Source organism: Emydura macquarii, unplaced genomic scaffold (assembly GCF_026122565.2).
Source record: "Emydura macquarii macquarii isolate MOO-44397 ecotype Brisbane River unplaced genomic scaffold, CSIRO-AGI_Emac_v2 contig_2863, whole genome shotgun sequence".
Classification (NCBI taxonomy): Eukaryota; Metazoa; Chordata; order Testudines; family Chelidae; genus Emydura; species Emydura macquarii.
In genome coordinates, this window is record NW_027133000.1 from 2,887,176 (window position 1) to 2,904,797 (window position 17,622).

General features: G+C 39.8%; 1 protein-coding gene across 2 annotated transcripts in view; it reads left to right on the plus strand.

The window, feature by feature from the left end:
* HADH (hydroxyacyl-CoA dehydrogenase) overlaps positions 1-12,578 on the plus strand; it is a 33,245-nt gene extending 20,667 nt beyond the window's left edge. Inside the window, exons 5-8 of one of the 2 annotated variants that reach the window (XM_067568186.1) lie at positions 1,493-1,582; positions 3,259-3,331; positions 7,456-7,572; positions 10,787-12,578. In XM_067568186.1, the coding sequence (XP_067424287.1) occupies positions 1,493-1,582; positions 3,259-3,331; positions 7,456-7,572; positions 10,787-10,905 (399 nt within the window). In that variant the 3' untranslated portion in view covers positions 10,906-12,578. The remainder of the gene's footprint in view (positions 1-1,492; positions 1,583-3,258; positions 3,332-7,455; positions 7,573-10,786) is intronic. The other variant, XM_067568187.1, reaches the window with a different exon arrangement.
* The last annotated feature ends 5,044 nt before the right edge of the window (positions 12,579-17,622 follow it).

The window sequence follows — 17,622 nt, forward strand, 5'->3', positions numbered from 1 at the left end:
AAATTCTCTCCAATGTCTATGCATTTCACAAACAGATGTTCTCTTACCTGGTTGATTCATATTTGCATGCTCAGGGTGTAACTGACTGCCATGTGTGGGGTTGGGAAAGAATTTTCTGCCAGATCAAATTGGCAGTGACCATGGGGGGTTTCACCTTCCTCCTCAGCATGTGAGTGTGGGTCACATGCCAGGATTATCTGGCTATATCTCACTTAATCATTCCTTTGCCACTGTAGGGGTCTCAGGCATTGGTGCCCCTCAGTACCTTCCGGTGGGCCATAAATACTTGGTCTAATTTTGGTAGTTGGGTTTAGTATGCGGGTGGTGGTGGTGGCCTATGATGTACAGGAGGATGGACTAGATGACCTGGTGATCCCTTCTCACCTTAAACTTTGACTCCTTTTCAGAAGAGAAGAATAGAGTTTTGGGGGATTTTTCCTTTGATAACTTGAGAGAGTAAGCTTCAAAATTCATAGAAGTAAAATAAATTTGAGCTTCCTTGAAAGTGGTGAACAGTCTTGTGTGAATATCTTCCAGATGCTTAGATCTAACTTCAGAAGAAAATATACTACCATTTTACTGCTGAGAAACAAATCCTGCTTTTATTCAATGCTCACTGTGTTTTTGTGTTGCTTTCATTAAGCCATTCTGATGCTTAGGAGACCAAATTCCACTGAAACTCTTGTAATGATGTAGTCCACCTCTCATTGCTTATGTAGCATTGTTGATTCTGAGTGGCTACATAGAGAGTCCAAGTTAACTAACAAACATTATTTCCAGAACTGTATCGGCATCATTTCTCATGCTGGGACACTAATAAATGAGTAAACAGGTACCTTGTTAAGTTCAAACTCTGTCAAAATCTTCAGAAAAATCACGTTTGCTAATGGGTAAGGACTAAATTTCTAAGAAAATAATTCAGGCCCTTCTTACTCTTAAGCTTATAAGAGACCTTTACACAGTTTGAAAAATAGAAATTAAAAACTGTTTTCTTTAGACTTTGTGTATTGATGTAATAGAATGTCTGTCTGTGCCCCCTGTTTATATTGGCCAAGAAAGCCATGCTACGCCCTTTCTATCAAGAACTGTGTGTAAACATGGTTCTCTAGAATGTCCTCAATGTGTTTCCCTGGACAGTAGAGACCATATGGCTTTTGAAGTTTCTATGCTGTCCTCACAGGGGCCTTTGCAGTAGAATTCTAAAAAGATAGACTCCATTGCTTTGAGCCAGTGGACATTTTAAGTATCGTACAGTAACACTTAATTTCAGGCTGTGTCGGGGGTGCTTTGGAGTGCTTTAAAATAAGTTTCACTGTTTTATTGTTACATGTGTATTTATCTAGTTTAGTGTGAGTGTTCTTTGCAATATAGGGATTTTGTGGAATATTTAGAGAATATCCTGAATCATGATTTAATTGTTGGCACAATTGCAGGAGTGGGGAGAGAAAATGACTTTCTGGCTAGCTATTAATACATTTTGGTTCCCTGCTAGGTCGTCAAGACCCCAATGACCAGCCAAAAGACTTTTGAGTCACTTGTGGAATTCACCAAAGCATTGGGAAAAAATCCAGTATCTTGCAAGGCAAGTAGATCTAAATTGTGAGGAGAGATGAGCAATGCTCAGAAGGCTTCAGGTCTGCTCCTTTTTTTTTTTTTTTTTTTTTTTTTTTTAAATCATTTTAAGATGGTGTGTAATTGTATGAGCACAATGAGAATTTTCTACTCTGCTGCTGATACAAATTATGCATTCCCATAAAAATCCCTTCCAGAGAGACCAACTTGCTTGCTAAAAGTCCTTGAAAAAGAGAGAGAATGAGACACCCCAGTCTGCTTTATCATTGTGTGAATGGGATGGGTCTGGCTGTCATGTGAAAAAGGCAAGGGATGATTCTGACAAACCTAGTGCAGGTCAGGGATCACAGTTAAGTGCTCCAATCCATTCATACTCTACAGTGGAGAAGCAGAAACCCCTCCCTCTGGAATCTTGGCTTCCAAAGACCTGAGGCACCCACAACCAGTTCATGTGCTGTTGGCTTGGGATCCTCCACTATGGTTACTGTTTGCACATTATTCCTCTCAGTGGGAGTTATACCAGTATTGATCTTCACTACTTTTTGCTCATTAGCCTTATAGATGGCTTCTGACGACTGGAGTTAGGGGGCAGGAGGCAGGATGATGGTTCCCCAGCTTTCGTGGCCCTCAGGAAGCATCTGGCCCATAGCAAGGAGGAATTATTGTCTACCAATTAGAGGCAACCTGACAGTCAGGAACCCGGGTTCTGTTTCTGTCACTGCATTGCTTTGTGGTCTTGGACGGGTTTTTACATCTCTGTATTTCAGTTTCCCAAATTGTAAAGTGTAGATAACTCTTTCCCATCATAATCACTTACTGTTTGTAAAATACTTTGAATTCCATGGGTGAAGAGCACTATGGAAGTGTGACCTTGGGCAAGTTGCTTCACCATTCTGTGCATTAATTTTCCCCTCTGCAAAAAAAGGATTATAATGCTTACCTAACATTGTGAAGCACTTAGAGACCTGTAACGAAAAGTGCTGTATAAGAGTGAGATGTAGTATTTTGTAGTATTTGATGATTATCCTAAAATGAGATTGTATATTAAATAATACTGGTATTTACAGTACTTTCATATGTTCTGTTTCACATTTTTGATTACTATAGAAGCTTACATTCAAACAAGATCTTGTTTGAGAGTTAACCTGCCCCTGCTGAATAATTCTCAGCCCAGACCATCGTCTTCTATTTGCAACATTGAAATGGGTTGCTGTTTGAAGTGATTGTGATATCACAGAAGTTTGACTGACAGTGATGAATAAACTGCAGAAGCAGATAAACTTTTAAGCCATGAATGTGTCTCATAATAAATGCACACAAAAAAAGGAAGAACTCCTCTCCCAAGATCACAAAAAACCCAGTATCAGCAGAATTTTTCTAAATAGCATTCTCCAAGTAGCTTTCCAAGAGGTCACATTGTCTTTTAAGATGAATTAATAATTAAGAGTTAGGATGAGGCACTTTTATGTTCCTCGGTGATATTTGATCACACAACACTTTTTAGTTATGAGATTAATTTCTGTTAAGGAAAAATAGTGAACAGATAAATCAGGCAAAAGTCTAGCAGTGCAGAGTGAACTGAAACTTGGTGATTTAATAAGCCTGTTGAACTTGTAATGCAGCATTTGGCTATACAGGCTTTATTTAGAATCTCTAGGTTTTTTAATTTATTTATTTATTTTACAGGACACCCCAGGATTTGTTGTGAATCGTCTCTTGGTGCCATACCTGATGGAAGCAGTTAGGCTTTATGAGAGAGGTATTTATCAGTGGTATTTACTTTGTGGGATGTTGACATGTTACTCTTCTATATTAAATCTCTTCAGATAAGTATTGGGATTGTTACAAAATTTTGATTTCTTAGGAATCAATCAGTCAGGTGATAAAAGATGATGTGATCACATCAAATGTCAGCCTATAGGTGTAATTAAAAGAATTTTCTCATCTGAATTTTGAGTTGCTGAGCAATCCCTGTATGCTGAATCCGTATTTATGAATTGCTTATGTGAATTTTCTGATGGCTTGGAAATGCTTGAAGTTTAGAGATGATGGGGAGAGTTGGCTTGGTTAGAACATCTGTTCATAGGTTAAGATGATGGGTGACGTTTCTGAAAGTGTTTTAGGAGCCTCTGGGCATATTTACACATGAAAATCTGGTATAAAGTAGGGTGTGAATTTAAAGTGGATTAACTATTCCTGATTAACTCCATATGTGGATGCTCTTATTTTTGGAATAAGAAAATCCACACCTGAAATAATCCAGAATAACTATTCTGGATTAACTCCTTTTGTAGACAAGCCCTAAAACCCCTATTCAAACGTGTTTTGGGCACGTAAGAGCCTCAGGCTTTCTGCACTTAAAAGTTATATCTGCAGCACTATGGCAGTTAAGGATTTGAAAAAAACAATTCCCTGACTGACATAGCTATGCCAACAAAATCCCCAGAGTTGGTGCAGCTGGTGTTCCCACACCAACAGAAAAACTCCTGTTGGTATAGACTGCATCTACACTAGGGGTTATGCTGAATGGCATAGACACAGTAGTGTAGATAGAACCTCAGTCTTGTTGCCTCCCAATAACCTCCTGCTCCTCTCCCATTAGCCCTAGTTACTTTGGGAGCTCCTGTGTTAGTGCTAGTCTTTTACAATAGTATTTGGAAGGGAAGGAATCCTGACTCCCATAACCACACCCAGTTAACCTTAAAAACCTAAACTAATTTCTTAAAGAAAAAAAGCTGTTAATGTGAGTGGATAAAGGGTAAGTTACTGAGGCTGTCTCTACACTACAAAATTGAGTCGACCTAATTTACACCGGCATATGGTGCTGCAGTAATTACATCATTTGTGTGTGTTTACACTTTGCTCCTTGTGTCAGTGGTGCGTCCTCACCACATAGCGATTTTATTGTCAGTGTGGGGCATTGTGAGACAGTTCCTGAAGGCTAGTAATAGTCAGCGTAAATAATGCAATGTCTGCACTGACTCTTTGTCGACAAACTACATTGACACCACTTGTGGCGGTGGAGTTAAATCAGTGTAGCAAGGTAGTTACATCGGCGGGAGCGAAATTTAAGCGTAGACACTGCCACAGTTAATTCAACATGAGCTGCCTTGTGTTGACCTAACTCTGTAGTAAACCAGACCTTAGTATAATTGTTCTTATTTCAGTCAGTCAGTTCATTGCTGCATGCTATTAGGAATGTAATTTCAAATGTGTTGTTTTTGAAAGCAGCATTTTCTTACAGATGAAAGCACTCCATTACCAGGATTCCAGTAAATATGCTTTAAATATTAAAAATCTCTTTTATAGTTTATGGAAGTGATGGTTTGATCTCCAGGAGAAATTTAAACTTGTGCTACTTGTTTATCCATCAACAAATGTACCTAATTACATCTCGAAGGGAGAATAGAGCAAATTACAGTGACTTGAAAGGCAAAGGAGCGGGGGTAGAGGGACATCTTAGTAAAATATAACAATTTGGAATACAGGCTGTGGATGTTCTAATATATTGAGGAGATGCCTTTGTTAAATGATAGATGTTATTTTGTGCACTTAGGGAGACAACCGATTTTTAAATTTATAGAAAAAATCGACACGGATTCTGTAATGAAATCAATTCCCTTTTGCCCAAGCAGAAGCATTATTTTGTTTTCAGCTTTGTTCTGTTTGGTCTTTTTGGTTGAAGATTTCAAGGATTCCACACTTTAAGATTTATTAATGAATGTTAATTATTTAATAAATCAATTTAGGGAGTTGATTGAAGTTGCATTAAAGCCTGAAAACCTCAAGTTCACATTCTGATTCATATCCTCTTCCGGAACATGTTAAACTTGTATCATATCTGTCCCTCTTCTGTTGATCCTCATGGTTAATGACTCAAGGGAAAGAGCACTATTCTACTACCCTTGGTGGGGAATCTAGGATATTTTCTTGGCAGTAATAATCACTGAAACTCTAATTTTATGGGGTCAGTCCTTGAAGTCCTTAGACATGCAAAGTACCCATTGACTCAAATGGGTATTGTGCCTGAATAAAGATTTCAGGATTTTAGCTTTTGCATGGGCATTATTCCTCTAATGAAACTGTGCAAGTAATTATTTAAATTGGTGCCTTACTATGAGGATTAGTATAGGAAAGTTCATACTACAGTCTTTTTATTGAAAAACCAAGAAACTCCAATAAATTAGTCTGACTTGCATGGAATTCTTTGTTCAGGTAGTTTTGACTATGAACTGGGGGGACAGCTTTGTTTGTACTGTAATACTTTTAATTGTATTCTGTATTGTTTCCGGGGGACAGGGAGTCCTCCTGCAGCTGGTTAATATCTGTAGGTGGTCAGGCATATAAGTGGTCAAGTGTCTACTATAGCAAAGAAAGTGAACCAAATCTATTGCTGTTGTAAGTAGGTACAATTCCCTCAACTTCAACTGAGCTGCATCCATTTACAGCTGTGATGAATTAGGCCCAGTAGTTTAAATCATGTTGAAATTAAACAGCATCAAAAAAAATTTTCCATTAGTGAAACCTACAGACTAGTTCTTACCATCTTTTTAAAAGTAAAATGCGATCCCAAACATTTCAACATGATTTTTTTTAAAAAAGGGGGGAAAGCATACAAAAGAATGTATCAGCCACAGAAAGGGAAATGAGCTATAAAACCAGCTGCATCAGAAGCAGATCAGCAGTTGAAGTTGTCATGCTTAAATAAAAGGCAATTTGAAAACTTCTTGCTCACATTCCACAATTCAAAGCATTCTTGTTGGTTATGAGTAAGAATGGAGTCCAGGGAACTGCTGACCATTCTCAGTTCCCGTCAACCTCTGTGGGAATTGATGGCACTTGATACTTCACAGAATTGGGACCTTTGAGACTTGTTTAACTTGATCACTTTGGGCTTGAACCAAAGTCCTTGGAAGTCAATTGAAAGATTCCCTTTGACTCCAAGGAGCTTTGTGTAAGTCCTTTAATGGCTACCTTGTCTCTGACATCTTTCTCTAGGTCTAATCTTTATATAAGTGAATTGTTCTATTCTTCTTCCCTTTCCTTTTTTTTGAAACCACATGAGATTATTTTTCAGATTCACGTTATAAAGCTATAAATTAAGTGTCTCAAGTCTCAGTGTTGGGAATTTTATTAATGACATTTCTATATATTTTATACTTTTAGAAAGTCTGAAATGCATAGACTTACAACAAAGCAAGATATTTTTATGAAAACTTAAAAATAATCAAGCACAAAAATTTGAGTGACTTGTTTGCAAGGTTTCGCACAACTTTAACTTTAGTTAAAATGGTGGTCTCTTCTTGTCTTGCCAGTGTGCCATGGATTAGGGAGTCTTGTATCACGATCCTCACATACAGCACAATAGCCTCTACTGAAATAGGCAATACAATGAGGAGGAATTTAGGAAAATGGGAATTAGGCCCACAAACATATTGTGGGAGAGGCCCAGCTTTGTACTCTTCTTTCTAGCTTGTCCTGCCTCATTCTGCTTTGCTTTCTGGGCCCACATATTGGAGCAGTAGAGCCCCCAGGGATCTATAGAGTTATTGGCTTCTGGGCTTTTCTCACAACTTTAATCTATGGGTCCATGTATTTGGCCTTAATCTGTCCTTGAAAGTATGCCAGCTAGATGACAGTGCTATTCTGTGTAAGCCTAATACTTACTGATTTATATTTCTGCTGATAATCACACCAAACACAGTGCTTGATTTCATAACATATTTACTGTGTGCAGACTCCAGTTTTAGTGGACATGGTGTGTGCAAAGATTACTGTAAAGAGTTGTGCCAGCATGAAATAACACTCTGTTAATTATTTAAAAGTGATGGCAAATGGATGCAGAATCTTCTCTGCTCATTGAACTGTCAATCTTTTCTCTAGGAGATGCATCAAAGGAAGATATTGATGTTGCTATGAAACTGGGGGCTGGCTATCCCATGGGTCCATTTGAACTGCTGGACTATGTTGGGTTGGATACCAGTAAATATATTGTAGATGGTATTGTATACACATTTTCTTTCTTTCTTAGCTAATTTGTAACTGGATGTGTCATGTTAAATCTGACTCATCAGTTTAAATTGAGTATAAGTGACTGTCATTTAAGGATTGGGGGAATAACCCTGAGTTATCAATCAGCATCAATAATAACACCATCATTTTCAAAGGCAGGTGTGTCAGAAATGGGCAAGGTTCACACCAAGTGGCTATGGTGGTTCTGAGAAGGTCCCTTTGGGTTTGTCTGCACTAGAAAAATTAGTACCCTTGTTGCAGCAGTGGTCATCAATGGTACAGCAGCACTGGTGTTGAGCTGCTAATGCAGCTAAGGCTCAGGCTTTGAGCTCTTTGCTGTCATAGACCGCTACCGGAATATAGGTGCTTTTCTAACAGAGACCAGGTCACAGTGTGTTGTGGGGGTGAGAGAAGCATGAAATGAATCTGAACTGTTGAACTCTTCCACTTCCCCTTAAAGAATGTGCTCCAAAGAACACCCATAAACTCACACTGTAAAATCCCTTCCAAACTTTTCTGGCTTTAATTTATAAAACTGACTTAAATTTCCTTGGAGAATGGTACATGTATATACATGAAGTGAAATAAGAAACCCTTTTGCTTAAGCAGTTTCTTTGTTTTGATTGGAGTTCTACTAAATGATTTATAACTGTTATTCTGGAGAGACAAACCCATCTCTTTAAAATAAATATGATTACTGCAACACTTAACAATTAGAAAAATGGATTGCACATTGTGTAAAAACAAGTTGGCTGCTTTTGGGTGCCAGAGTGACTGGAAAGTGTGGCATTTCATAAAGCAGCATAAGGGAAAGGTATAAAGATTCAGCAAAGATATGTGATAGGAATTACAGCATGGTAAGGACATGCAAATTCTAAATGCAGGCTTGTGTTAACTGGAGGTAATTAAGAGAGGAAACTTGGAAGTTTGCTATAGAGGTAAGCAAGTGTGTTCACTCGTTTGACAGAAGGTGAGCTCCATCCTAGTGGAATGGTGTAAAGACTGTGTGGAAAAGTAACTGGGAAACATTAGGAAGAGGTCAGAGTGCTCAGTTTACACACACTTTTCTTGATACTATGAGAGAAAAAGTGACCATTGGGGATTATCCTAAACTAGACTCTTTGTCAAGGTGATCTCTATGGGTGAGCTGGGAGCGTAAGTCTTTTCAGATTTTGGGTAGTAGAAGCTTAAACAAGAAGCATTAATATGTATTTCCCATATAAATGTTAAATGGTCTTCCTTCTGTAACAAATGTGTATGATAGTTCCCAGTCATGTGTTTATCATTATTGTTGCCTGTATTTTACTTCTAGTATTAAAACGTTTATTGCTGAGTACTATGCTTAAGTGCTAAGCATTGTTAATACTTAAGTATTGCTTTATATCATCAGAGCCCTTTTCAAACGAGCTAAGTCTTCAAAACGCCTCTGTGAGGTGTAGGGAAATACTATTATCCACATTTTATTGATGGGAAAACTGAGAATGGTTATTTTGCTGACATACTTCTCCATTGAAAACACAGTGTATCAGTGCACTTTAATAGTCCTAATGAAACTGTAGAAGCTAATGAAAAATGGGGGGAGGAAAGGGAAGAGAGGGATGAATTGGAAGTGACAGATATTTGGGAAAATGTTCCCTCCAATCCATTTTCCAATATGTATTACAAACTATATTTCCAGGCAGAGCTAATAGTTTGTTTGTTACAAAGTTGAATATCTCGTCATGTGTAAGTGAACAACAAAATGTGGAACACTAAATCTTTTGGCTTCTGAATAGCTATAAAATGTCAGACCCCAAAGGAGATGGTCTTGGAGAAGCACCTCATAGATGAGATGAATGTTTGAGCTGATTATCCAAATGGCATCTGAAAAACTAAACAAATTTAAAGCCAAGCTAATTGGGATTTTTAATAATCTCAGGCTGAGTCTGTGTCCAACCTGTTATCCCTAGAACCTTTTCCCTCCCCTTGCTGTGCTCAGTAACGGGGCCCATAGTGATTCTGTTCCTATAGAATTATTCTGGCAAATATATTTTGAGGGATGAGGTATATGTGCTGTTCTTGCAGACGTTACCATAGTGACATCTTTCATGACAGCAGCTCCCCAGCATGAAGTAGGTTTCAAGGTGAAGGAAAGGGCCACTCTCCCTCAAGCTTCTAAGTGGTTGATCACTGGTTTAATAACTGGCTCTGCTTTCCTGATGGGAAATAGGGGACTGAGGAGCAATGGATGACAGTGTCTGGCTGTAATTGTTTAAATGGCTCTGATGTATTCAGCTGGTGTTCTTAAAAAGGTTTGCTTCAAACAGAATTTCACTTCCAGAAAATGCTCTTCAGTAAATCACTTGGCTTTTTATTAGTCAATACTTCTGAGCACTCTTACAGTTTGCCGACTGTTGCAGAGGTTAGAATTCTCCTTTCATCCCTGCTCTTCCAGTCCTTCCCTTTATTTTAACCCCTTGTCTCCTGGACTCTCCTCAGTGTTTTTAGTACTATATAATATCCCAACTGCTCGGACCATGGGCATAACCTCTTTCAATGGTACATAGAATATACCTAGCATCCACTAAGGTACTTAGGTGTCTAAGTCCTGTTTTTAAATACCACTGCAATGCAGAAAACTTCCTAAATTTCTGCATCTGGACATGCACACTGCAGCCTTTCTCTAGGGATCCAGGCACCTGTCTCCCACCTAAGCCATAGCACATATCAGGGAAGACAGGCATTTGGCTGCCTTAGTCATATGTGGGGACCTGATCCAGTTGGCACGTTCAAAGGCATGCCCCATCTCCTGGATTGGGCCCCTCAGGTGAGTTCACACAGAATAGCTGGGGGAGGAAGAGGAGGCTGAACCTCCCTTACTATCTTTAGTCTAGTGGTTAGGGAGCTCACCCAGGATGTGGGAGATCTGCGGTTCAAGACCTCCCCCTGTCTTCCTGATGAGGAGAAGGGATTTGAACGGGGATCTGCCACCTCAGATGAGTGCCCTAATCACTAAGCTATAGAGTCATTCTAGCTCTTTCTCTGGTCCAATTAATATTTAATTCAAGTGGAAGAACTTAAATAGGAGAGAGTGACAAGCCCCACATCAGAATATTTCATGTCTTTCATGGAAGAGTACTGAAATGTCCCTGGCACCTAGCAGATCACCTTCTTTGCAAAGAATAAATACCACCACTAACCTATCCTTCCTCTCTCCCACCAGGATGGCATTCCTTAGAGCCAAACAATCCTCTGTTTGCACCCAGTCCACTGCTGAATAAATTGGTAGAGGAGAAGAAGATGGGTAAGAAGACTGGTGAAGGATTTTACAAATACAAATGAACTCCAATATATGAGCGATGTCAAGCCATATAAGCATGTGCCATTCAGCATTTCTCAACTACACTAGGAATGCTCTTGGCCAAGCCTTTCCTAGAATGTCACAGGCTGTTCTGTGCATTTTGATTGTAATCTGTCTCTGAAGTGATTGTTTACACCAGTTAACAATTTCTGTGCTGAGGGCTGATTTGGTAGATTAATTTTTCTGGTAATTCTGAAAGCTTTACACACCCTGTGCCTTTTTGCAGAGATTAATTTTTCAGGCACAAGACAGTTTCTTGCAGACAACATGAGAACAGAATTCGTGTTTGAACAGTTTACTATATTAACAAAATAACTCATGCACATTTTAGTGAAAATAAATTTGTCAGCAATTCTGTATTGAATGGGTATGCTTGGTCCTAATCCACTGGGTGGCAGTCTGTTTGCATCCTGGCATATGTAGAGGTAGAAATGCAATGCCTGGTTTTGTTTTGTCATTTAAAAAAAATTATGCTAATCTATAGAACATAGTAATAGCTGGATTACGATATAGTAATACCTTAAACAGATTTATATTTTTATAGGTTCTGTATTTTTAAAAATTAATCTTGAAACGATTTATACTGTCATTTGTGGCTGACTGCTCAGGGGGAAAAAAGCTGCTTAATTCTGTGTTTAAAAGCAGTAGTAATTATTTCTATTGGGATAGCACCTAGCTCAAATCATGGATCAGGGCCCCATTGTGCTAGCTGCTGTACAAATATATTACAGACATGGCCATGCCCTGAAGAATTTACAATATAAATACATGGATTTATTTTAACCAGATAGAATAGAAAGCTTGTAAACACCTTTACATTTTTGGAAGTCCTATAAGATAGCTTTATTTACTGGAACTTTTTTCAAAGACTACATTTTTTTGCAGTGTCACTCTCCCTGTACCAGGCTGCAGTTAAACTCTTTAAGACAAAGTCCCATCTAGTAAATGTATAGGCATACTCTGTAATGGGTCCGTGTTTTAGGAATTTTCTTTTCCCTGGGCTTGCCAGAGCCCACATTTGTTAATATTTCATGCATGGTGTGAAGCCTACATTTTCTCAGGCTATTGTGGAGGATTGCGGTGTTCATTTCTTTGGTAGCCCTTTTCTATCATTTAGTTTGTGTTACTTTATAGGATGGGTGCCTATAACTCTGTTTTATAAATTTGAAGAAATAAAAGATGACAATTCTTCCATCCAAAGATCCTGAAGAGCTCACAGACATGAATTAAACCCTTCACACCCTCATTGTACAGATACAGAAACGGAGACACAGAGGTTAAGTGACTTTCCCAAGGTCACACAGGAAGCTGGTGTCAGAGACAGGAATAGAAGCCATTAACTTCTGGGCTGAAATCCTGGCCTCACTTATCCTGATTGGCAGTCATGTGCCTTAAAAGAACAGTGTCAAATTAAAGAAATCTTACTGTAAAACAAAAATTGGTGGTACTGATCACACCGTAGCTTGTTAAAACTGTGATATTTTAAAAATCCAGTTTAATTAAATGGTTGATGCTCTTCATTTTTGCACTTATTCCAACATGGACACAGAAATGGAAGAAGTCCGTTTCACTTCAAGGTTCTCAGTGTTCGAATTGCAGTGAGGAGTTAGCTTAAAAACAACTGTTTCCATCCATAATTAAAAATGTGAATGCTTGTGTTTTGTGGAAGCTTGTTTCCTTTTACAAAATCAATATTTTGGCCAAATTTGAGTTGATAGTCTCCCCTTTAGTCATAAGATCGTCTCTCATTTAATTTGAAGGATTTATGTTCAAAGCCCAGCATGAGCTATTTCATAATAAACTTAAATATAATCAGTCACTGGTAAATGATATTCTGGGGAAACAAACTTTCCCTATGTAAATGTTTTCTTTTCAAGAGCTCTAACAAGTACAATTTGTGTGCGCATATAAAATATGTACCCCAAATGTGCAAGTGGCATTTATAGGTTCAGTTTGCTATGCCTGAAAAGTTTCTCCCTGAAAATGAATGGGTCGTTTGGAGGTGTTTATTCTGCGGGAGTGGTGTCTGTGTCCTTCAAGAGTGTTGGGACTGTTGTGCCAGACAAAGCAAAATAGGTAAGAGATACCAGGCCAACATTTCAAATCTGGGTGCCTAAAGTTAGCCCTTTAAATTCATATCAAGGCACAGAAGTATGAAGAAACATAAATTCAAGTCCCATTGAAGCTGCAATTTTGAAAACCAGTCTACTTTTATTGGTATATCTTAATGTGGATTTAGGGGGCTAACTTTAGGCACCCAGGTTGGAGAACATGGGCTAACAGCTATCAAACCAAAAATAAGCTTTTCCTTTAGGCTTACTGTTCTCAGGAATGCACATAGAACTTATTGAAGAAACTTGTGTGTTCAAGAGATTGTGATGAAACAAAACCTGAAGTGATGACAGCCACAAAAAGCCATCTTGCTACAATTAAAATGTCCCTCCTCCAGAGAGGATTACGCAGTAGTCGGAGTCAATTTAAGATTCACATTAGGGCAGTGATCATGCACAGGGGGTCATAACCCTAAAGGAAAGATTTCTTTTAATGGCATTATAGGATTCAAATCAAGCATTTCAAAACTAGAAGTTTGAAATGCAAATAGTAAATGGAAAATTGAATGACTGTTCTTATTTTGTTAGAAAATGGTGGAAGTTCTTTTTCATCAAACTTGTTTAAAGACACTTTTTGGAAATAAGCTTAAAATGATGACTAAGGAAATTCAACTAAGGAAACACCTGTTTGCACCTCCCCTTTCATCGTTAAAGATCGCTGTGTGGAATGATTCAGCTCCTTGCCCTCAAGTGGATGAAAAGAGGATGTGCTACCCTGGCCTTGCTAACCACTTAAGCTCTTTCTGATAAAATAAAAGAAAGCAAATTGTGGAAAAAACTGGGAATAGGGAAAACGAAACACAGCTTTTTTTGGTTTTTTCCTTCACTGCCTGCTTTTAAATCCTTTATCTTCCTTGTCCTTTTCATCAGCAGGGCTCCCTGTTGTGGAGCACTCACTCCGTTTCCCTCAAAGCTTTGAGATGTGTGCTTGTGCTTGGCACACATCTTAGAAGCAGCTTGACAGTCAACAGCTCAGGAGTCGGACGCAAGCCCAGATACTGCAGCTGGAAAGATGGCTCGGAACTTAGAATCTGGGTCACTTGGCTGTGAAACGTACTCCATCTATGGTCACCCTAGCTGCTGACTCTGTTGGGGAGATCATAGGAACACAGCATACTTCAATAATGCAGTTTTAAACAGAATCTTAATGGGGCTGGCTTAGTCAGAATGCTTTGTACTGCTCTATTTTGAGAGGGAGCAAGGTATAAAGTGCAAGCCATGGCAGTGGAGTATGATGAGGATGCTAAGAAGGATCAAGCTTTGTGCAAAGGTTATAAATCTGGCTTTGTTGGTAGATGAAACACTCCCTATGTTATATCAATACCAAAGGAAATACTCCTTCTAATCTACCCCTTTGGTGTCTTAATGATAGCTGCCCAATAAATGAATGCAAGTAGATTTTAGTTGTAAATGTTGGTGCTTACGGGTGTAAATCTGATTCTCCAGCGTGTTACTATGTGTGAGAGGGAGTGCGCTACCTTCCACAGGATGGTGCCGCCTCCTGGTTGTTCTGGGGATTAGCTCTGCCAGGCTGATGCCCCTTCTAGTACTTACACTCTGCACTTTCTGTCTGCAGCCCTTCTCTCACTCCAGGAACCATACCGGCCTCTTCATGACTCAGCCCTTGGGCCAGGTCACTGTGTGGTTTCCCCTCCTGGGGATGTGTATAAAAGTTCCTGCTCAACAGCCGTCTTAGGCATTCCTCCCATTCACTGCCATCTGTGCTTCTCTGAGTTTGCCAGCTTCTCAACTCACTCCTCCCAGGGAGTAACTGTGAGCTACTTGTCTCTATAGCCCCCAACACACTTCCCTCCTCCCAGGGAGTGACTGCAGACTACCTCCCTGCAGTCTCCTCTGCTTCCAATTTCCTGTCTTTCTATAAGCCCTGCCTGTTCCCACACAGGTGAGTTTCCCCTAATATGGGCTTTCCTGCCAAGCTTAATTCTCCCAGATTGCAGACTAATTGGCTGATTGGGCCCATTTTGCCCAATTCAGCTCTTGCAGGGCCAGTATGAGGAGTACACCCCATCACACTGGCAGATTTTTTTTCCTAAATAGTGAGAATAGCAGAAGAAATATTGAATTGAATCTAGACTGGGCCTGTATGTAGTTGTTTTTTAAATTGTGTGGATGACATTTGAAAACTGATTGTCTTGTGCACTGTCTCCCATCCCACTCACCATTGGGCAAATTGCCTCTTCCCATTGGCGATCACAGCTGTGGCAGCTACAGCAATGATTGAGGTAGAAAAACAATATTTCAAAAACAATTAAATGTATTGTAGCTGTTTTTAGATGCACTTTGGCAGCTGGAAATAAGAAATCATCGCCATCTGACCCGCCAGCTCTCCACTGACCACAGTGTGAGACTCTACTGTACTTTGTATGCCAGGAGGAAAGATTGATTGCGCAGCCAAATGAAGCTACTTGAAAAAGGTAACCTTTCATCCCTTGGATTGATTGCCCCTTGCTCCTCCACAAACTGTTTGACCTAATGGTTTTGGAGCTAAAATGTAAATATCACCTTCAACGAGCTTTTTTGTTTTTTAAAATGTCAGAGAATAGTGACAAAAATGGAGCTACTGCAGTAGTCAGGGCAGGAGTTCAAAAAATAAAAAAGGGGTGACCACAGTTAGAAATCTCTTTACTACTTATGCCGCTGCTCTTTGAAGTGCGACTGCCAGCTTTTATTTGATGAATTATTCCACTTCTTGCAGGGAGATATAAAAACTAAAATTAAATTACGGTCTCTTCCTGCTCTGAAGTGCAGTCTTCATATAAGCATCCTACATATGATTTGGAGTGTCAGGGAGCTAGGATTTTTCCCCCTGTTTCATTTAGACTAATGCTCTTTAAACAAGTGTTCATTTTGATGTACTCCTAACGATGATTTCAGATGTTTAAAAATCTCAGCTAAAAAAAAGATCGCCATGTAATTGTCAAATAACGCGACATGCTGTTGCCATTCTAAGAACTGGAAAAAGCCACTTGCCAGTAGCATGTTAGAAACTTTCCCTGCAAAGATGTGGGCAGTTGCATCTTCCACTGTACTTCAGGAGGCTGTATATGCACTATATCTTCCTAGGTGCATGAGGAAGTAACTGTGTGATCTGGGTCAGGAGATCTACATAAGGACCTGGCAGTGAGCCAGTGAAGAGCAACAGGGTTGCTGCTACTTATATTAATTCACCATCCAGTTGTATTGCTATAGGGCAGCTCTGTACTTACAAGTATCAATAAGAAAAGCAGAAGAAGGGCTTAGGTCCCACCCCTGACTTGAACTTGGCTCTCCCTTAACCCCGGTAGTGCATAAGCACCAAGCTATTGGTTTTTTTGGTGCAGATATGCACACATTACACTGTGTTCCTGATCTGATCACCTCTGGCTGTCATTTAGGTGGGTTGTGTACTCTCTGAGCATGCCCATTGGATCTGGCCTGGAGGACTTGATAGGCAAGGGAATGACTAGAATAAGAATCCCACCAGGAAAACTTAGGCATCTAGGGCATTTAATTGCCTCCAGGGTTAGGCAAGCAGCTAAGCAGCGATTCTAAGGATCTCAGTGGCACCTAAATGTTGCGCTTAAGTCCCTTTGGGGACCTAGCCCTAAGTAACTGAGCTTATGCTGACTGTGGTGTTGGCTGCTCCAGACAGCCAAACAATAAGATCTTTCCTGTTCTGTTCTCTGATACTGTTTTGTTGGTGCATCTCTCTTCTGCCTAGTAACAGCCTCAGCTATACTGGTCCTGCGTTTCTGCCAGCAACCACTTCTATGGTGGTTTTCCGTAAGTGGACAAACTCTTATAGTGGACACACCATTCAAAAGAATGCAAAATGTTTGTCATTGGTAACCTAACCTCCCATTGGGAGCTTGGCTCCAGCATCGAAAGGCTTGCAAATTAACCACTTTCACCAGCAAGTGGCCTTCTGCTCAGCTGCGGGAAGAAGTTATAAGCTTGCTTTTGTGAAGGTAGGTCTACGATAAACGGCTGGTATGGTGCATTAACACCAAGAAAATCCCCCTTTTTTTGCTTGTTTGTTATCACAGTAAGCATGCTAATTGATCTAGTAAATGTTTATGTAGCAAAAACTTGCTCAGCTGCACATACAGTGAAAATGGATTTTTGGGATTGCACCAACCACTGAGATGAAGGCAGGGCTTGTAAAGTCAACATAATTATCCCATTAAGGGAGCATCATGTCCTCTAGCCCCTCATCTTGACCTGTGATAATGCCATGAAATTGGACATAGCACACTTTCAAATGAGCATGTCCACATCTAGTCTGTAAACTTCACCAATCCATTGTACAGCTACTTTCCATTCTGAGAGCTGCTATATTGATTCTCCTGGTATGTAAGTTCAAATCCCTCATCCAGATCAGGCAGAGGGGATTTGAACCCAGGTTTCCCACATCCCAGGTGAGTGCTCCAACCACTGGGCTGTTGATAGAAATTCCCCTTCCTTACAACCATCACCTCCATGTTTTGTGAGAAAGGGCTGAGCAGGAGATAGGCACCTCCCATGTCACCCTTGGCTAGCTTAGGTAGCTCCCTCTCAACTTGCTGGGTTCTTTGAATCCCATTCTTA